Source organism: Monodelphis domestica, chromosome 6 (genome assembly GCF_027887165.1).
Source record: "Monodelphis domestica isolate mMonDom1 chromosome 6, mMonDom1.pri, whole genome shotgun sequence".
Classification (NCBI taxonomy): Eukaryota; Metazoa; Chordata; class Mammalia; order Didelphimorphia; family Didelphidae; genus Monodelphis; species Monodelphis domestica.
The window spans coordinates 216,064,332-216,083,158 of record NC_077232.1 but is presented as its reverse complement, the minus strand read 5'-3'; the positions used below and the strand labels follow the sequence as shown (position 1 = coordinate 216,083,158).

At 37.5% G+C, this 18,827-nt stretch overlaps 1 protein-coding gene across 2 annotated transcripts in view; it reads right to left on the bottom strand.

Annotated features, from left to right (window-relative positions):
* Positions 1 to 18,827, bottom strand: part of GALNTL6 (polypeptide N-acetylgalactosaminyltransferase like 6) — a 1,644,699-nt gene that overhangs the window by 237,253 nt on the left and 1,388,619 nt on the right. For both annotated transcript variants that reach the window (XM_056802912.1, XM_007496117.3), the window contains one exon: positions 13,187 to 13,370. In XM_056802912.1, the coding sequence (XP_056658890.1) occupies positions 13,187 to 13,370 (184 nt within the window). The remainder of the gene's footprint in view (positions 1 to 13,186; positions 13,371 to 18,827) is intronic.

The following is an 18,827-nucleotide window of genomic DNA, read 5'->3' as shown; positions in this document are numbered from 1 at the left end:
TTTTTTAATCACACAGAGTATTTGGACCATTGGATTCCATAAAATTACTTTGTGCAGAAGGAACAATTCAGAGGAAGATAAATGAGTGGATTTCGTTTTACTTTTTTAGAATGAGAAAGAAAGAACGGCAAGATGGCGATGGTTTCAATGCATTTTGATTTTTCTTAAACACAGGAGGCCAATATAGGATGAAAAGAAACTTAGTGAGATCCATGGAAATACATTTTACTTAAAAGAAAGTATTTTGACTTCCAAATGTATAGTAAAGCTCTACTGTCCCTTATTGGGATTTGTTCAAATGGTATTTTATAATTTTGAATGTCATGTCATTTCAATCAATAAGTTATTGACAAAGTCTGGTGGTTAACTGCAGGCAACAAATAACTGATCTTTTCTTGCCGTTTTTTCTTTTTCATTCTAAAAAAGTAAAATGAAATCCACTCATTTATCTTCCTCTGAATTATGTTCCTTCTGCACAAAGCAATTTTATGGAATCCAATGGCCCAAATACTCTGTGTGATTAAAAAAAACCCTACTTCTGTACAACCTTACTTTTAAAATAATCCAGTGGTTGTCAAGGATGACATCTAGTAGCTTTGGGGACTGAGGGCAAGAATTCATGGAATAGACTGATAATGGACAGATTGCTTTCTTGTTTGATGAAATTTCCTTAGTGGAGTGCTTTTGAGAAATATTCTTTATTAGAGTTAATTATTATGCTCAGTTATTATCAACAGTAATAGCATTTATAGAGCATTTAATAAATATTAGTTCATTTTATCTTCATAATAACAGTGGGAAGAAGATGCTATTTTTACCTCTATTTTACAGATTCTGAAATTGAGTCAGAGGAAGGTTAAGTGACTTGTAAAGTGTCATACAGGTGGTAAGTATCTGAGGTCAGTTGTATACTGATTCTAGGTCCAGCCCTCTAGCAAACTGCTTTGCTACTTTGGTCTTAGTTAACTTCCTTGCACCCAATTTCCCTGATATTCTAAAGAATGCCTATTCCATAAGCAGGAGATGAGAAGGAAGCTTGAAGAGTATAATGGGTGGACCTGCACAGGCTCTTCCCCCTGTTAGGTTGGGTTTGGTGTTGGAATGAAATGAAGTCATTGAACAGTTAACCAAAAGGAGGTTTGCTTCACTATATGATAGAAATGATATTCAGGAGGATATTGTACCATTACACTTGGGGCAGGCATGGTCTCCATATTGGAAGCATGATGTCTTATAACCTCAGCCAAACCTGAAGGACCTCAGCATCATGTCAATGGATCTTTTATGGCTTCATGAAGCTGTGCCAAGGAAAGTCCAGTTTCAGTCTCAGCCACTGAAGATAATAAAACCTTGGGGACATTTTTCTTGCCCCTCAAGAAGAAAGAACAACATTAATTAGCCTACCCTCCAAAAGGGAAGGAATGGAAGGAAGGAAGGAGAGGAGCAAGACTGGTTGATAATATTCCTATTAATAAGAAGGCTTCTGAATAGTCTTGGGTTTGCCTTCTATCTCAACCACTAATGTGTATTTGTGGAACAAGTTCCTTTATTTTTCTGGGCCTCAATTTCTTAATTTAAAAATGTAAATTAATTAATTTGCTCTTTACATTAAAATATCCAGTTAATTATATTCCCTCTAACCTCCCTCCCCCCCCAGGGATAAACCATCAATTGACAAAAATATATATGTATGTATAAAACAATGTCTTATGTATTAATTGTTCATGAGTGGACAGATCCAGTATAATTAAAATGATAAACCTATGTAAACTAATCTACTTATTCAATGCCATTCCAATAAAATTACCAAAAAATTTTCTTTGAACTAGGAAAAATAATAAGACAATTGTTTTTCCATTTGATACAAATATCAAAGGAATTGATGAAAAATGTAAAAGTTTTAGCAGTGCCAGTTGTTTTAGCCTCTTTTAAAGCAGAAATGATAAAACTATCTAGTACTGGTTATGAAATAGAAAAGTAGACCAGCAGAACAGAACAGACATACAACAAAGAGCTGAAAAATATCATAGTAACTTTGTGACAAAAATAAAGATCTAAGTTTTTGGAATCAGAATTCACTATTATCAGTGTGACTGTGATACTTTAACATTTCTGTGCCTCAGTTTTTTCATTTGTAAAGTAAGTGTGGTTTGTTTACATGACCTCTGAGGTCCCTCCTAGCTCTTCCTTTATGTTTCTATAATCTATTTATATAGGCCCAAACAAACCTCACAACCCTTTATGCACCTCTTGTATTTCAGTTCTTGGCCCAGTGTGTTCCATTCTTCTTTGCTTTCTTTGCCAAGTATTGATTGGCTTTTTCTTTGAGAAACAAGACCTTCTTCCTACTCTTAATGTTTGGGAGGTTTGTGGGCATTTTTAGTGGTCTTGGAGGGTGTGAAGCTGTCAATCCTTCATGTGTGATTACAATAGCAGCTATTCCCACCCCCACAAAAGAAAAGGAAACAATACAAAACACAGAGAAAAGAACCTTTTTTCTCTTACTTTTAGATCCAGATTCTGGTCCTTGGATTTATTGAGTCATCAGGAAGTTTTCTTTCTTTCTTTCTTTCTTTCTTTCTTTCTTTCTTTCTTTCTTTCTTTCTTTCTTTCTTTCTTTCTTTCTTTCTTTCTTTCTTTCTTTCTTTCTTTCTTTCTTTCTTTCTTTCTTTCTTTCTTTCTTTCTTTCTTTCTTTCTTTCTTTCTTTCTTTCTTTCTTTCTTTCTTTCTTTCTTTCTTTCTTTCCTTCCTTCCTTCCTTCCTTCCTTCCTTCCTTCCTTCCTTCCTTCCTTCCTTCCTTCCTTCCTTCCTTCCTTCCTTCCTTCCTTCCTTCCTTCCTTCCTTCCTTCCTTCCTTCCTTCCTTCCTTCCTTCCTTCCTTCCTTCCTTCCTTCCTTCCTTCCTTCCTTCCTTTCTTCCTTCCTTCCTTCCTTCCTTCCTTCCTTCCTTCCTTCCTTTTTTCCTACCATTCTTTTCCTCATTTTATTATGGAATTGAACTCCAGAGTGCATTTGTTAATCCAATAGTTGGAAGACTTTAATTAATTAATTAATATATTCTCCTGGAATCCACTTGATGGACAGTTGTTAAAATGTATTTATCTGCAGTCTCATGAGTGAGTAGAATTTAAAATGAAATTTAAAGGAGAGGGCGAAATGTTGCCTACATATATTTTCTTACTAAATTACATAGAGAGGAGCAGCTATAAAACTGGAGGAAGAGTATCAAAAACTAGTAATTCACAGGAGAAATGATCCAAGAAGTAAGTCAGAAATATAAACCATGACTCCAGAGGTCTATGCTCAAATTTATAATGTATAAATAAGATGAATAAACTAAGTATGAATAAACAAGATAAATTAGTGATATCAAAATAAAACAAACTCATTGACATCACTGAGATTTGGTGGGACAGGAGTCAGGACTCTACCATGTCTGTGAAAGAAAAATCAAATAGCATTTTATTAGTAATAATGATTTTTATAGTGTTTTAATGTTTTCAACATATCATTTCACTTAGGTCTTACAATAAACCTTTTATAAGTAATATAGCTATGATTATCCTCATTTTATAGATAAAGGAACTGAGCCTCAGAGAGATAAAATGGTTTTCCCATGGTAACTGATCTAGTATGTTTCAGAGGCAGGATTTGAACCTTTATCTCCTTGACTCCAAATCTAGCACTATGCCCTCAAGGTTTTAAGGGGCACACTATGGTGAGCAAATCCATGGTCTGAAAGAAGAAAATATGAGAAAGCCAATGAGGGAATTAAATAAGGAGAACCAGATGTAATACTGATGTGAGGCCATACTATTGAATACCTCACAGAAAATAGATTAAGTGTTTAGGAAGCAGATCATAAACCCAGTATGGTTGACTATAAGACTTCTTTGACTATCCTGACATTTGCCAGAACTCTTGTTCTTTGTGAAAAGCAGAGAAACTGACAGATTCTTAACTTGCCTTAATGATAATTTCTTTCTTTGACAGGTGGAAGACATGATGAGAGAACATCAGTTCTGCTCTGTATCAGATTATGACTAATGAGCAGCTGAAATAGAACCGATGAGACCTTTGGGAGGAAGTAATGACTCCATATTAGAATTCATGATAAAGGAGAGGAAAGCTGGGCTTACCCTAGATTTGTACCCTAGATGTCGGGAATTCAGATTTCAAAGGTTCAGAGGAAGGATGAGTAGCACCCTATGGTTCAGGATTATTCATGGGAATCTATTCTAAGGGGAATAAGATATCAAAATCAATAACAGAATTTTGATTGCAACACAAGTTATTCCAGTGAGAAAGAAAGGGGAAAATGGTCCAAAAAACCCCCAATGGAGATGACTGATTGATGTACTTATATGGACCTATTGATAAAGATCTATTATGGTAGATTCTCCAATTTAGATTTTTGAAAAACCAATATAGCCATGTAAGGGAGATAGATGGAAGAGTGAAAAATAAAGGATGAATGTAATAGTGTCAGGAGAGCTAAAGGTCAGGATGAATAGAAGCTGATGATAGATGCTAAGTATGAAAAATAATTTTTTTGGTTTTGTTTGGGACAAAAGAAAGGTCAGAGAAAGACAGAATTGCTTTTCAAGGTGGATAATAATAATACCCCAATTTCATATATTTAAAGATTAAAAATACTTTAATACACATCTCACTTAATTTTCACAACTGTGGTAGGTAAAAATTATAAGGTACCATTATCATTCCCACTTAATTGAAGAAATTGAGACAAATTAAATGATTTGCCAATGGTCAAAGAATTTAAGTGTCTGAGAGAGCACTCAAACCTGTTTTCCTAAGCCTAAGCCCAAAATGCCATCCTCATTGCCTTAGGATAAAATGTTGACAATTGAGAATGGGGAGAATGAAAAAGTATTAAACTTTTGTCTTTATTTTATCTTCTAAGGAAGAATCATCTTCATATACAAAAATATGGTTGACCAACCAATTATTATCAATAAATATTTATTAAGTACTCGGTATTATCCTAGGCTTTGAAGAAACATAGATAAAGATAAAATCTCTATTCTTTAAGAAATTTTACTCTATTGAGCATGAGCATATAGCATGTATATATGTAAGTGTATATATATATAAGTATAATATAAGTATATATATACATACATATGTAAAAAATTAAATGGGAGACTTCTGATCTGGTTCATTGGTGACTCTATCCACCTGCCACCTGCATTTTGAGAGTTACCCCAGCTATGTTTCACATCACTTCCCCTTTGATTCTCTCCAGATTCCACCTCCATCTTCTCACCTGCCTTATTACTCCATTCTTTTCTGTTTGCCTACTATCCTTTTTTTTTTTTAAATCCTATTATGAGTTAGCTTCTTCTATTAAAATGTACTCCTGGAGGGTAGGGATTGTCTTGTTACCTGCTCATATTTTCTTCACCAGCATTTAGTGTAGTTCCTACTAAAGAGTAATAACTACTTTATGTTTTACTCACCTGCATAAAGTATGTAAATACGAGAAATTTAAATGGAGGGACCAATGACTGGTGGGAATAAATTAAGACTTCTTGTAGAAGGTGGATTTAAATAGAACTTTAAAGAAAACTGAGGAGTTGTGTAGAGACAAAGGTGAGGAGGAGTATGTTCCAGGAATGGGGGCAGTTTATGTAAAGACAGGTGTAATGCTGTGATTGAGAAACATCAAATAGGATTGAGAAACCTCAAAAAGTTTTGTTGAGATGTAGAACATGAGAGGAAGAATTTATAAACAATCTAGAAAGGGAGTCTGGAGCCAAACTATGATGGTTTTGAAATATCAATTATAAAAATTTGTTATTTATTCTAGAGGCTTTTAGAAGAGGGAAATTTGTTGCATATAATAAAAGAAAAATGTACTGATGACTTTGTCCCTAGCATTTTACTGATGGTCTAAAAAGCTCCTGCCAGTGTAGATTCCTGTCTCTTCAGACATAACGGTTCTACAACACCATGAACATCTTATCAGCCATAATTGTGAGGATTGTGAGTGCTGGCACCATGGAGGAAAGAGAGAGCTCAGTACTCTAGAGCCAGAACTAATACCATGACTGTGAATGTGTCTTTTCTCTGAATCCAATAGCTCTACCTAATGAACTAAGAAAGCCTGCTCTTTTATATTATTTGTGTCTTTTGGGTCAGCCATTTGTGGTATCTTACTACCTGGATTTAGAACTGAAGGCCCCCTAGCAGGAACATCAAAGCAAATTTCATTTGTGAGGTTTACATCTAGTGTATTAAATTTTTCTTTGATGTTAAGGAAGATGTGAACTCTGGTTGAAGCCCTTTGCAAATGAGTTACATTTACAAGGTCTCTTACCAGCATTAATTCATCTATCTAAATCACTCAATTTGAATGAAGTCTTTCCTTATGTTCATTATATTTCAAAGGTTTTCTTTCCACTAAATTTTTTCTGATGTTAAGATGATAATTCTACCCACAGGTCTTCCCACTTTCGAATTCCAACATTAATTATTTGATGATCACTAAGGTGTTCCTATTAGCTGAAGGTATCTCTAAATTCATTACATTATTTGGGTTTCTTTTCTATATGAATTCTCTTGGGCTTCTAGATAGCTTAGTGCTAGACATGGAGTCAGGAAGATCTGAGTTTAAATTCTACCTCTTATATTTCATGGTTTTATAATTCTGGGCAAGTCACAGTTGTTGTGAGGAACAAAGAAGGAAACATATGTAAAGTAGCATTATCTAAAGGCTAGCTGTTAGGTAAACATGAACTATTCTGTCCACTAAGCTAGTTCCTTTAGTCAAAGACTTTTCCCTATTCATAACAACTACCTGAACTCTCTCCCAATTCTTTAATGCCAAATAATGACAAATTCTTTAATGTCAGATAACAATCATACCATCATGGGTCTAGATCTGGAAGAGACCTCCGAGTCCATTTGCTTCAACTTCATGATTGTATAGATGAAGAAATTGAGGTATGGGTTGGGCAGTGACTTGCCTAAGATTACATAGTAAATACTTATCAGGAGTAGGATATGAATGTAGGTCCTCAGATTCCAGAGTTAGTCCTCTTTTCACCACATTATACTGACTTTCTGCCCGAGTTATAACTCCATTCTTTCTTAACTATATTAATTAATTATAAAGTCTCTTTTCAGCATGAATACTCTGAAGAAATACTGAATTGTTGCTGAAGACTTTCCCACATTAATTATATTTACAGGGTTTCTCCATGTGAATTTTTAAGGTCTTTTACCTCTATGAATTTTCTGATGTTTATTATCATGTCCCCTCTGACTAAAGACTTTACATATTAATTATATTGATTTCTCTCTCTGAATTATCTGTTGCTGAGTAAGGGATGAGCCATCAGCAAAGATTTTCTATGTGCTTGGATTTTCCATTTGTGGGCTTTCTCCACATGAAATTGCTTAAGTTGACCAAGTTGTTTATTTCACCTAAAAACACTCTCTGTCTCTCTCCCTCTCTCCCTCTGCTTCCCCCCTCCCTCATCTCTCTCTCTCCCTCTCTCCCTCCTCTCTCTTTCTGTCTCTGTCTCTGTCTCTCTCTCTCTCTCTGTCTCTGTCTCTGTCTGTCTCTGTCTGTCTCTCTCTGTGTCTCTCTCTGTCTCTCTCTCTGTCTCTGTCTCTCTCTGTGTCTCTCTCTCCCTGTCTCTGTCTCTCTCTGTGTCTCTCTGTCTCTGTCTCTGTCTCTCTCTCTGTGTCTCGCTCTGTGTCTGTCTCTGTCTCTCTCTCATACAAAGTGGCTGATGCTTAGTACATCTCTTTTGGCTAAAGGCTTTCATACATTTGCTACATTTATAGGATTTATATTTATGATGAATTCTCTGATTCTCACTAGGCTGTCCATTCTTGCTGAAGGTATTTTGGCATTGATTTTATTTACATAGTTTCTCTCTACTATGAATTTCTGATGTTCCCCAATGTATCTTTGCTTGAAGCATTTCCCACATTCATTTCATATTATATGGTTTCTCTCCTGTGTGAGTTCTCTTGAGATTAATAAAGAGTGAGCTGCTCTTTGTTAGGGATAGAAAAGTGGTGATTTCTGGTTAGGTACATCTTGGACTAGATGGACTTTGAGGACCCTTCCAACTCTGAGATTCTTGAACAGTTTTCAAAATGACCTAAATTATGCCAGGTCTAAGCAAATCAGACTCAAAAAAATTTACTGTACCAACAAAATTATAATGTTGAAAGTGACGTTAGAGAGCATTTAATCCAACAACCTCATTTTACTCAACACCCTAAGGAACTTTAAAAGTATGACTTGATTTTCTTTAAGACTGTGTCTCTCTATGGCATTCAGATTTGAAGTGCAGAAGCTACTCAAAGGTCCACTCACACTTACAATTGGCATGGGAACATAGAACTGTTCTGCTTTTGATTAGGGCTGGTTCATCCCTCCTTAGACAGCCTAGTGGTCTTGCATTCCAGAGGAGGTGCAGAGTACTCCAGACACGTGATTGGCATAGCCCACTGCAGCTCAGAATTCCAAGGATTGCAAGAATGCTCTACCATGCTCAACTCTAAAACTCCAAGTTATGGAGAAGATGCCAACATGAATTGGAAGGAGTTTCTTCACCAGGGAGTTCCTTTTTCCCAGTGAAACCATATGTCCAGCCCTTATCTTTTGCTTATATGTGTACCTATTGTGTCCTCAGTAGACAAGGTAACCTCCTTCAGGATAGGGTAGGAACCATTTTGCTTTTCTTGAATTCCTCAATGTTTTGAAAATGCTTGATGTATTAAGCCCTTCAATGTCTGTTGAATATGGTGATTAGAAGTAAATGTTCTTTAAGTAGTTTTCTGTGTGTATGGCTGACTGCAAGCACTGCCAGAATTTATGGAAGGGTCTAAGGGTAAAAATGATCCAAGACATGGACCCTATACTCATATAATTTATATGAATACCTAGTTTGAAAGAGAGGACATGTATGTAGGAAGATGGGAAGACTATTAGCAAGTGGCAGGTTGTTGAATTATTTATTTTTTTAAGTCATGCCTTACTCTTTATGAGTCTAAGATATTGGGTTGATTTGCCATTTCCTTCTCCAGCTTATTTTATAGATGAGGAATCTGATGCAAGCAGGGTCAAGTGACTTGCCCAGGGTCATAGATCTAAGGAGTATCTGAGAGTCAGATTTCAATTCGTGATAATAAATCTTCCTAATGCCAAGCCCAGCACTCTATTCATTGTACCACCTAGTTGGTAGGATGTGGGAAATGCCAAGTGAATGGTACAGACAATCTCTTCTAAGCATGTCCAGTAGAAGTATCAATTTATTTGGAAAATACTTCCTGGAAAAGGAGAAATGGGTTGAGCCTTCAGTGAAAGGCAGTACTTAAATTAGGAGAGCTTTGTACAATAGGCATTTCTAACTGGGGGAATGGTATGAGTGAAAGAATAATAGGGAACACACATATTTAGGGGATAATGAATAGGTCAACTTGTTTGGAAATGGAGAGTTCCTATAGGAAGATACTGAATATAACTTTGAAAAGAGAAATGGAGATCTGGTTAGAGATAGCCTTGAAGGTTGATGGAGGCAGTATTGTATGGTAGTTAGAGTTTTAGACTTAGGAATCAGAAAAACAGTCTTTTGAATGCCATCTCAGAAACTAACTAGCTTTGTGACAGTTGACCTTTTTGAGTCTCAGTTTCCTCACCTGTAAAAAAGGAGATAATAATAGCACCCATTTCTTACAGGGTTATCAGAACAAAGATATTACTTATAAAGTTCTTTGCAGATCTTGAATCACTATATTAATATAGGCTATTCTCATCCATGCTAGATTAAGGAGTCCAAATTTTATTTTATAAGATCATAGATTTTGAGTTAGGGGGTACCAAAAAAAGCTTTAGAAGTCTTCCAGCCCAACTGGATGCCATTCAGAGACAGCTGGATGGCAGAGTGGATAGAGTGTTAGTTCTGAGGGGAGGAAGACCTGAGTTAAAATCTGGCTTCAGGTTCTTACTAGCTGTGTTATCCTGGGCAAGTCACTTAACCTCTGTCTTCCCCAGTTTCCTCCACTGTAAAATGGGGATAATAATAGTCTCTTCCTACCAGGGGTATTGTAAGGACCAAATGAGATAATACTTGTAAATTCTTCTATAGTGCCCCAGTACATAACAAATACTTGCTTCTCCTGCCTGCAATTTCCTTTTATACATATGAGGAAAATGATGCCCACAGACCAGTAAAGTGATTTACCTAAAATCACATAGGGATGAAATGGCATAGTCAGTATTTGAACCCTTCTTATGTCCAGAGATCCAACAATCTTTCCATTATACTTTATGCTCCAGGGGGCAGTGAATCCACAGTCTAAAGGTTCAAGCAAGTACTGACTGGTTTGACTGAACAAATAAACTAAGCTCAATTCTTACAGAGGAATTTTTCCCTACAAAGCATAAAGATGTTCTTTATATATATGGAGTGGGAAGAATATATAATTGTGACAAATGACTGTTTCCAATCCCTCTTTCCCCTGCTCCAGATCTCTGTTCATCAATATGAAACTTATACTTAAAGCATCTTAAAACATGAACAATAAGGGAGTCAAGGGGAGAAAGTGGGGCAAGAGGAAGGAAAATTGGAGGAGAGAAGGAAGAGCCAGGTGAGAGGACAGAGAAGAGAGAAAGAGGAATTGGTTTCTGTTAAAACTGTGTCTCCTGATTGTATCTAGACTTGAAGTGCAGAAGCCACCCAAAGGTCTGGTCACAGTTAGAATTGGCATGGGACCTTGGACTGGTTCTGCTACCAACTAGAGCCATTCATCCCTCCTTAGGCAGCCTAGTGGTCCTGCTTTCCAGAAGGGTTCACTGTATGATGCCACATTATTTCACATACACGATAGGCTTAGTTAGCCCACTGGAACTCAGAATTCCTGAATTCAAATGATTCACCAACTTTAGAAGAGAGAAAGGGGAGAAAGATAACTGGGGCAAAGAAGAGAAAGGGGGCACCTGGACACACATATTCTGAGGCTCTGGAAGAGCAAATTTTAGCCTAAAGCCAGGCTCTGTATGAGTAAGATGGTGGCTTTGGATATAATAGGATTGCTTGGACACCGCTCTGATAACCATTCCTTGACGATTGGGTAGCCCAGTGCAGTATTTCAAGATCAAAGCAGACACCTACTTGAAGCTGCATTTATTACAAAACCCTGAAGTGCCCACATCTCTGAGAGTAAAAAGGGGGGGTCTCAAGCAGGAACATGAGCAGCAATAGGAGAATACAATTCTGACAGTATAGCAACCACCTAAGTGGCTGACAGAAACAAGTGGTAATTTAATTCTGAAGCTTATCAACTTGCGTGGCTACTGGGTTCAGCAAGGTGCCTAATACTGTCACAGCCATAGCATAAGGCTACTTGACAACAATTCTGACTGTCATCGCAAGGCCTGCAGAATTGTATTTTTTTTTCAATTTTCTCTATTGGAGGTTCCCGTGGTGGCATTTTTTTCTGACCTTAGCAGAGGATGCGCCCTCTCCCAGTGGTAATACAATGAAACTCCATCATGACTCAGCTTCCTATAATATATATTTTAAAAGTGTTTTACCAGGAGTCAAATCATGTCTCTGGAAATAAAATAATCACACATGATACACATAGAGTGGGTATATAGCAGCCCATACACCATATCAGGCATCAGCTGTCCTCTCTCCTCTATCTTCCTCTCTGTTCTCAGCATGGTGTCTCCTAGATTCCCAGTCCTATCTTGGGCTTCTGATAAGCCTGACTGTTTTTCCAAGATAAGCAGCCCTCTTGGGTAGCACAGATGCCTGCGGGATGTACTACAAATTCTTGGTGGGTTCTTCTCTCAGATGTAAAATAAATATAGAATCTGTTTCTCTAGAATGTCTCTGTGTACTTGGATCTTTACCAGAACAGTTGGGAGCATAACGAAAGGACTTTGTTTCTCTACACAAACTAATTGGTTGAGAATTTGAAGTCTGGAAAGGTTCATGCTCTCAAGTTCTGGATCACTAATCAGTATGCTCCAATCCTCAAAAGAAATATCCTTTCCTTTACTCCATTACATTAATCTCCTTTGAAACCCATCTTCATGTTGTATTCCTAAGGGTCCATCAAAAAAAAAGGTCCCTGATGGCTAGAAATAGAGTGGAATGGAGGGCAAAAGTATGTTGATATTTATCAAATGCTGGCTTTCATTTAATGTGGCAGTGCTGGGGAATGCAAACTTGCCACTGAATATTTTTAAACACTGCCACACTCTTAAAAACAGGATGCAAATCGTGATTTAAACTCACTCAGAGGAGAATGTGAAGTCACGAATGCAGGGATTTCAAATTTTCCTCTGTGTGTGTGTGTGTGTGTGTGTGTGTGTATGTGTGTGTGTGTGAGCCATACCATTACAGAGGTTTTAAATGGAAAGAGCAGGATGAAGGACTAGCAGTAGTTGGCAGGTATCTCCGGGCAAATCTCTGGGCTGGCTTTCAGCAAAGTTTGCCAGACTAAGCCATGTCTCCTCACTCCCTTCTGCTGATGAGCATAAATCTCCACGACAAGGGAGAGGGGCGAGAAGCAAAAATAGATGGGCTTTTCAAGGAGTTGGCAGGTCATTACTGTAAATTATCTGATCTATACAATGTTGGGATCCAGAATAGGCTTATCAAAGATTATTTACTAGTCAGCTTGATACTGTTTTGGTTTGATACTTCTGTGTTTAAATTACAGTAACACATACAGAGGAGTGATGCCATCCATCATAACTAGGGCACTTACTAACAGAATGAAGCCTCTGAGATGGATGCATCTATTCCCAGTAAAGAAATAAGAAGATAGTTCAGAGAATTCTTAAGGGAAAAATAAAGGGAATACCTTTAGTAGCATACAACTCCTTTCCTTCTTCATTTCCCCCCTTTACTTAGGCTCTTCTCTTTCTTTCTTTTCCACACATAAACACCCTTTCCCTAACTCTCTGCAAATTCTGAGATAGGGAAATGACAAACATTTGGTCCAGCTTGTATTATTCCACAACAGGTGGCCCTGACTTTTCTCCATTCTTGGGCAATTTGTTGCCACCTGCTTTATTACTCATAATTAGAAGTAATAGTTCTTGGGAGTAGCCTCTAGCTTGGTATAACTAAAGTGAGTTACCCTGTGCCCACCCTTGATCCCTTGGCATTTCCCTCAGCTGTTACTCACTCAAAAGGGTCGCTGGGATCTGCCCTCTGGAGCTCCGGAGGGATGGGGATTCTTTTGTAGTACATTTCCCAGTCGAAGGCTCCTCTCATGGCATCCCCTGCCTGGGCTTCATACCCAAAGTGATTGTGGTCAATGACATCGATCATGGGGCACACAATGGTTTTGCGATTTAGGGCAATTTGGTCTGAAAAATGAAAACACACACACACACACAAAGAGGGAAAGATACAGCAGGTCAGGTCATCGATCATATTTTGGTAAAGAGGAGCTTATAAATTCTCACTGATGCTCAACTTTGGGCCCCTCAGCTTTGAAATCACTCTGCTCCTAAAAATTGCAAAAACTCTCCATCTGAAAGTGGTCTTAACATGATGGGACAGTGATTAGAGACAATTAGAGTGGCTCTATTTTCCTTTCCTGTAAAAGTCCATTCGGCTCTCTCTGTCACTGTTGTGCTCTGCTCTGTCCCCAATCTGTCATTTTAGCATGCACCAGACATGCACAGCCTAAAAACAGAGCTTGGATTTCTTAAACCATACAGTCAGGAACTGCGGAGGAAATAGTGGACCCCATTCTGGAGGTCTTGAGATGTAAATATTTAACTTCAAAGTTATTTAGCTTTGGCTCTGAGTGGAGCTGCAGGTAAGATTCTTTTCTCATGCTGACAGTTTAGACATTAAATTCTCAGCCAAAAGGCCTGACATAGCTAATGCCAGGTGATCTTTGCCCTTGGTCTTTGATATAACACTATTTAGTAGTAAGAAAAAACGACATCCTCAAAGGATACATCTTTTACTTTCTTTTTACCATATTTAAACGATGCAAGGCATTTGGGGCAAGAACTGGTAGCAGTAAGTTCTGTGCTTGGTTTTACTATGGGCTAAAGGTTTACCTATAGACAATCCATTTGTCATTTCTCTGCTGTGCTTGTGATGGTGGTAACAATATGCCTTAATAGGCGAATATAGCATACTTTAGGTGAAAAAAACCCTCATGGGGGAAAAGTAATAGAAAACAGGAAGAATTAGGGCTTATACATCATAAGTGTTTTTCCTTTCTCAAGAATGTGTTTTCAACTTGTATTTGTAATTAGTTGCTAATTCTACCTGACAGAGAGAGATTCTAAGTGCCAACATCAGTTTCTTCTTGCTCTTGGCAATCCTTTGGATTAGGCATGTATTATAAACTATTTTTAAATGTCTTCACCAATGGAAAGATGAATAATATTGAAGTTTAGTACACATCTATCATTTCCATATTCTTTGTTTACACTGAAGTAATTTTTTCTTCATGTGAGGAAGAAAAGAAAAATAGCTGAATGGATTGGAGTTTCTAAGGGAATTAAAAGTTTATCTACTTTCTATAAACACATTGTATTCGTTAATGACTGCATAGAATCAATTCTCTTTGCTTCCAAAATTTGGGATTTATATTTCCTTCTTTTCCTTTTTTCTTTCTTTTTTTTTTAGTGAAATGAATTTTATTTTATAATGTGAACCACGCCACCAAAATGGCATAAAAAGATGAATGGAACTTCCCACAAATCTACTTTCTAACCCTTTCCCTTGATGTTTGGACAAGACTACTTTTAAATTGTCCAAACAAATGAACTTTATGAATGAATCTTCAAAGATCTCCCTAGAGGGAAAACAGCTGATTGCCATTACATGTATATAGACCACACTACCATTTAGAATTATTATTTAAACATTCAAAAGAAGAATAAATCCAATTCATTTCATATTTCCTCACAGATTTTGCTTATCTTTGTGACTCTTTTATGAATGGGATTCATATTTTCATCTACTTATACCCCACCTGTATTTTTTGCCTTCCTAATTAGACCACTCAGACATCTATGGATCTCCAATATACCTCCTAGTATATAGAAAGTTGGTTTTAAAGTTAGCAAGATTTGGATTCAGGTTCTGCCTTTAAAACATACTAGCTTTGGGGTCCTGCTTTAGTCACTAAAGGTCTTAGTCCGCCAGGTAATGCTTGGAGTCCATGACAGAGGAGCCATTTCTTTTAGTAGGGTTTAGGTACCTACATCAATAAAATCACAAAGGTCCTCTCAAAAACATCTGGAATAAATATTACTTATGTCACCAATGAACTTGCCTCCCTGAGGAAATCCCTGCTTTTTCCTATAAGAATTTTCTCAGCTTATAGGGCAACAGCTAGCTTTCTAAATCATTAACTCCATGCTGCTTTGCCTCTGATGTCTCCAGAGCATGGAGTGGGCTCCCAGGTCTAGAAGTGAAAGGAATCTTAGAGACTATATAGTGCAATACACTTTTTACAGATGAAGGAAATGAGGTTTTTTCAGAGGTTATCTATTTTAGTCAGATAAATCAGCTTTAGAGATGGGAAGGACCTCAGGGGTAATATCTAGACCAGTACTATCATTTCATAGATGAAATAATTGAGGATCAGGTAGAATAAACAACTTGTCCAAAGTCATGAAGGCATCATTTGAACACAGGGCTTCTGACTCCAAAGTCAGAGTGCTTATTACTTTAGTACAATATTGCTTCCTAGTCCAAGCTCACACAGGTGATGCCTCAAGTTGTCAATAGTTTTGCTTTTAGAAATTGGAACTATGGAGGCGGGATAGATTGATCCTCCTCATTGTACAGATGAGGAAGTAGGTCCAGAGAAGTTCAAGATCATATAATTACTAGGCAGCAGAGACTGGATTAGAACCCCAAACTGTTCTGTACCAGTCTGGTCTTGAAGCCCCATGTTTTTTTATGCTCTTTCCACATCACCATCCAAAAACAGTGTTCTCTTTTATGTGCCAAGTGATTATAACACAAAGGGAAGAATGTTGGCTTGGAAGAAAGGAAGGAAGGAGGGAGAGAAAGAGGAAATAATGAATGAGGGAAAGGAATGAGAGAAGATGAAAGGAGGAAAAAAGGGAGGAAGGAAGGAAGAAAGGAATGAGGGAGAGGGGAAAGAAGCAATGAGGGAAAGGAAAGAGGAAAAGAATGACAGGAGATAAAATGAAGGAAGGAAGGAGGGAGGGAGAAAGTAAAGAAGGGAGGAAAGGAGAAAAAGAGGGAGAAAGAAAGGAAGGAGAGAAGGGAAAGAGGGAGTGATAGAGGGAGGGAGAAAAGAAAAAAGGGAAGTAAGTAAGGAAGGGAGGAAGGAAAGTAACTAATATGTGCTAGGTAATGGGTAGGCACTTTTAAAATATCTCATTTGAGCTTAACAACAAGCCTGAGAAGGAGGTGGCATTATTATTGTTATTATCCCATTTTACAGATAAGAAAATTGAGTAATAAGGAGGTAAAGTGACTTGCCCAAGATCACATAGTTAGAAATTATCTGAAATCATATTCGAACTCAAGTTTTACTGACTCCAGCCCAGAGATCTTTTTACTTCACTCTCTAAACCTTTAAAATCAAAAGATCTGATTTCAACTCACACCTTCCACTAACCACTTGTGACCTTAGGCAAGTGACTTAAAATCCTTGGGCCTCAGTATTTTTTTCCTGAAAAGCGAAAGGATTGGAGTAGATGGTTTTGGGAAGTCCATTTATTTATTTATTTTTCTTATCCCTATTCACAGGTAGTGAGAGAGAAGAGCCACTGGATGGCTAGGAGTGGAGTGCTGAAGCATGCACTGACACTTCTCCATGAGCAGCATTTTTCCTTTGCGACAGTCACAGGTAAATCTCATAATGTATTTTAGTCTTCACCTGAAACATATTTCTTCTACATGTAGTCCTAAAGGAGGAACCTCTCCATCTTAGAGTGAAATAGGCTTCCTCTTTTACCTCTGCAGGAGTTTTTAGCTTTATGATTTTAATTATTTACTTTAATCAAATGCAGATCTGGGTGAGATTTACAAGAACTTGACCAATCAGGAGTCCAGAGGAGAGGAAGGGGAAAAGAGAATTAGAGAGTTCCCTGGTAACTCTGATCCAGGTAGGCCAGATTTGGGGTGAACCCAGTATATCTAATTTTTTCATCTAAAACTTGTGCCCATACTTCAGTTTCTGGGAAATAAAACATATAGACTCTTAAAATTCACAGTTTATTTTTAGTTCCACACTTTCCCCCCTCTTTCCATTCTCCTCCTTTACCTGTTAAGAAGTCAAGAAATACAATGCCCATTGTACATACAGAGACATGCCCAAAATTTCTTCATTAGCCAAAATATATAGACTATTAATGAGGAATGCAAATTCAGGTACAATCCCAAGGTGTAAAATGAATCAAGGCATGAATTGGCATCTCTTATTTCCTTATTTTGAATGACATATTGAGACACTGATAAAGAAAAAAGAAAAAGATGATGAGCCTAAGCTGGAATCACTCCTTATCTTGACCAGTCCCAGGAGGAAATAAAATACTCTAATCAAGAAAGGAGCCAGCTTTGTTTTGGAGGTTAGGTTCATAGTGAGCCATCTAAGGGACTTCCAGAGACGTCGTTACTGACATTTGGGGGTGTTGCTGGGGTTAGCGAATACATCAGGCATTTTCCTACCCTTATTGAGTATTCAGGTGTCAGCACACCTTACTCTGGAGCTCAGGTTCATTTTGAGAGACAGTGACCATTGCTGATGAAACTCTAAATTGCTATTTCCTTGTACAAAGTACTTTTAATTAAAATCTTAAAGGATTCTTGGCAACACGCTTGGAGGCATTCCTCTCTTGATTAGGATGGCCAGGCAGTCTGATGGGTATGGTATTGGGGATGCTGGAAGGGATGGCTGTATTGTTTCCCATATTAAATCCTACACCAGTGACATTGATTCCTTCCCCACCTTTGACTAATGGAGCTTTGCTGGTTCTAGCTGGAATCCAGCACCTGACTCAATAGCAAATCATCCTCTCTGAACTACCCATTGTGAAGGCAGCTGTTATTGGCGTTCACTCCAAGGCCAAGGATATATTTACAACAAAAGCTGATTTAGTGGAATCTGGGAGAATAGGCAGGAGTACAATATCGGCACACTAAGAACTTTTTTGAAAAAATGTTTTCAGGTTTACAGTGTATTTCTTGGCCTTTGCTGGACTCATGGCTCTCACTTCATTTTTAAAAAAGATACAATAAACTAGAACAGGGCTCTGAAGAAGCTCCTTCTTTGTTTTAATCACTTGCAATTAGTTTTTGCTAATTAAAGCTTTGATGGAGAATATCCCCACCCCATATTTTGGTTAAGCATACTGGGAGAATCAGACATATTGCATAAAACTACATTTTTAAAAAAGGGGCTTTAAGAAAGGTGCTATGTAAACATTGCCTTGGTAACTTCAAAGATTTGTGAGTTATGGGGACTTCCTTCAGTATGGTGATTTAAATTCTTCTATGGTTTCCATGAGTTGGGGTCATAATCTCAACATATCATTATCTGATGATCAGACATCTGATGATAATTTTTTTTCTAAATTTAGATAGACTTGTCCTCAGATGGCAAAGATATAATCTATCATAAAGCCTGTGCTTGAAAGCTTTGTAAAGAATTTGGAATCAAAGCCAGTGTTCATTCGTTCATTCTCTCTCTCTCTCTCTCTCTCTCTTCTTTCTTCTCTTTCTCTCCCATTTTTAAACCCTTAACTTTTGTCTTAGAATCAGTTCTAAGATGGAAGAGTGGTGGAGAGGGCTAGGAAATTAGGGTTAAATGACTT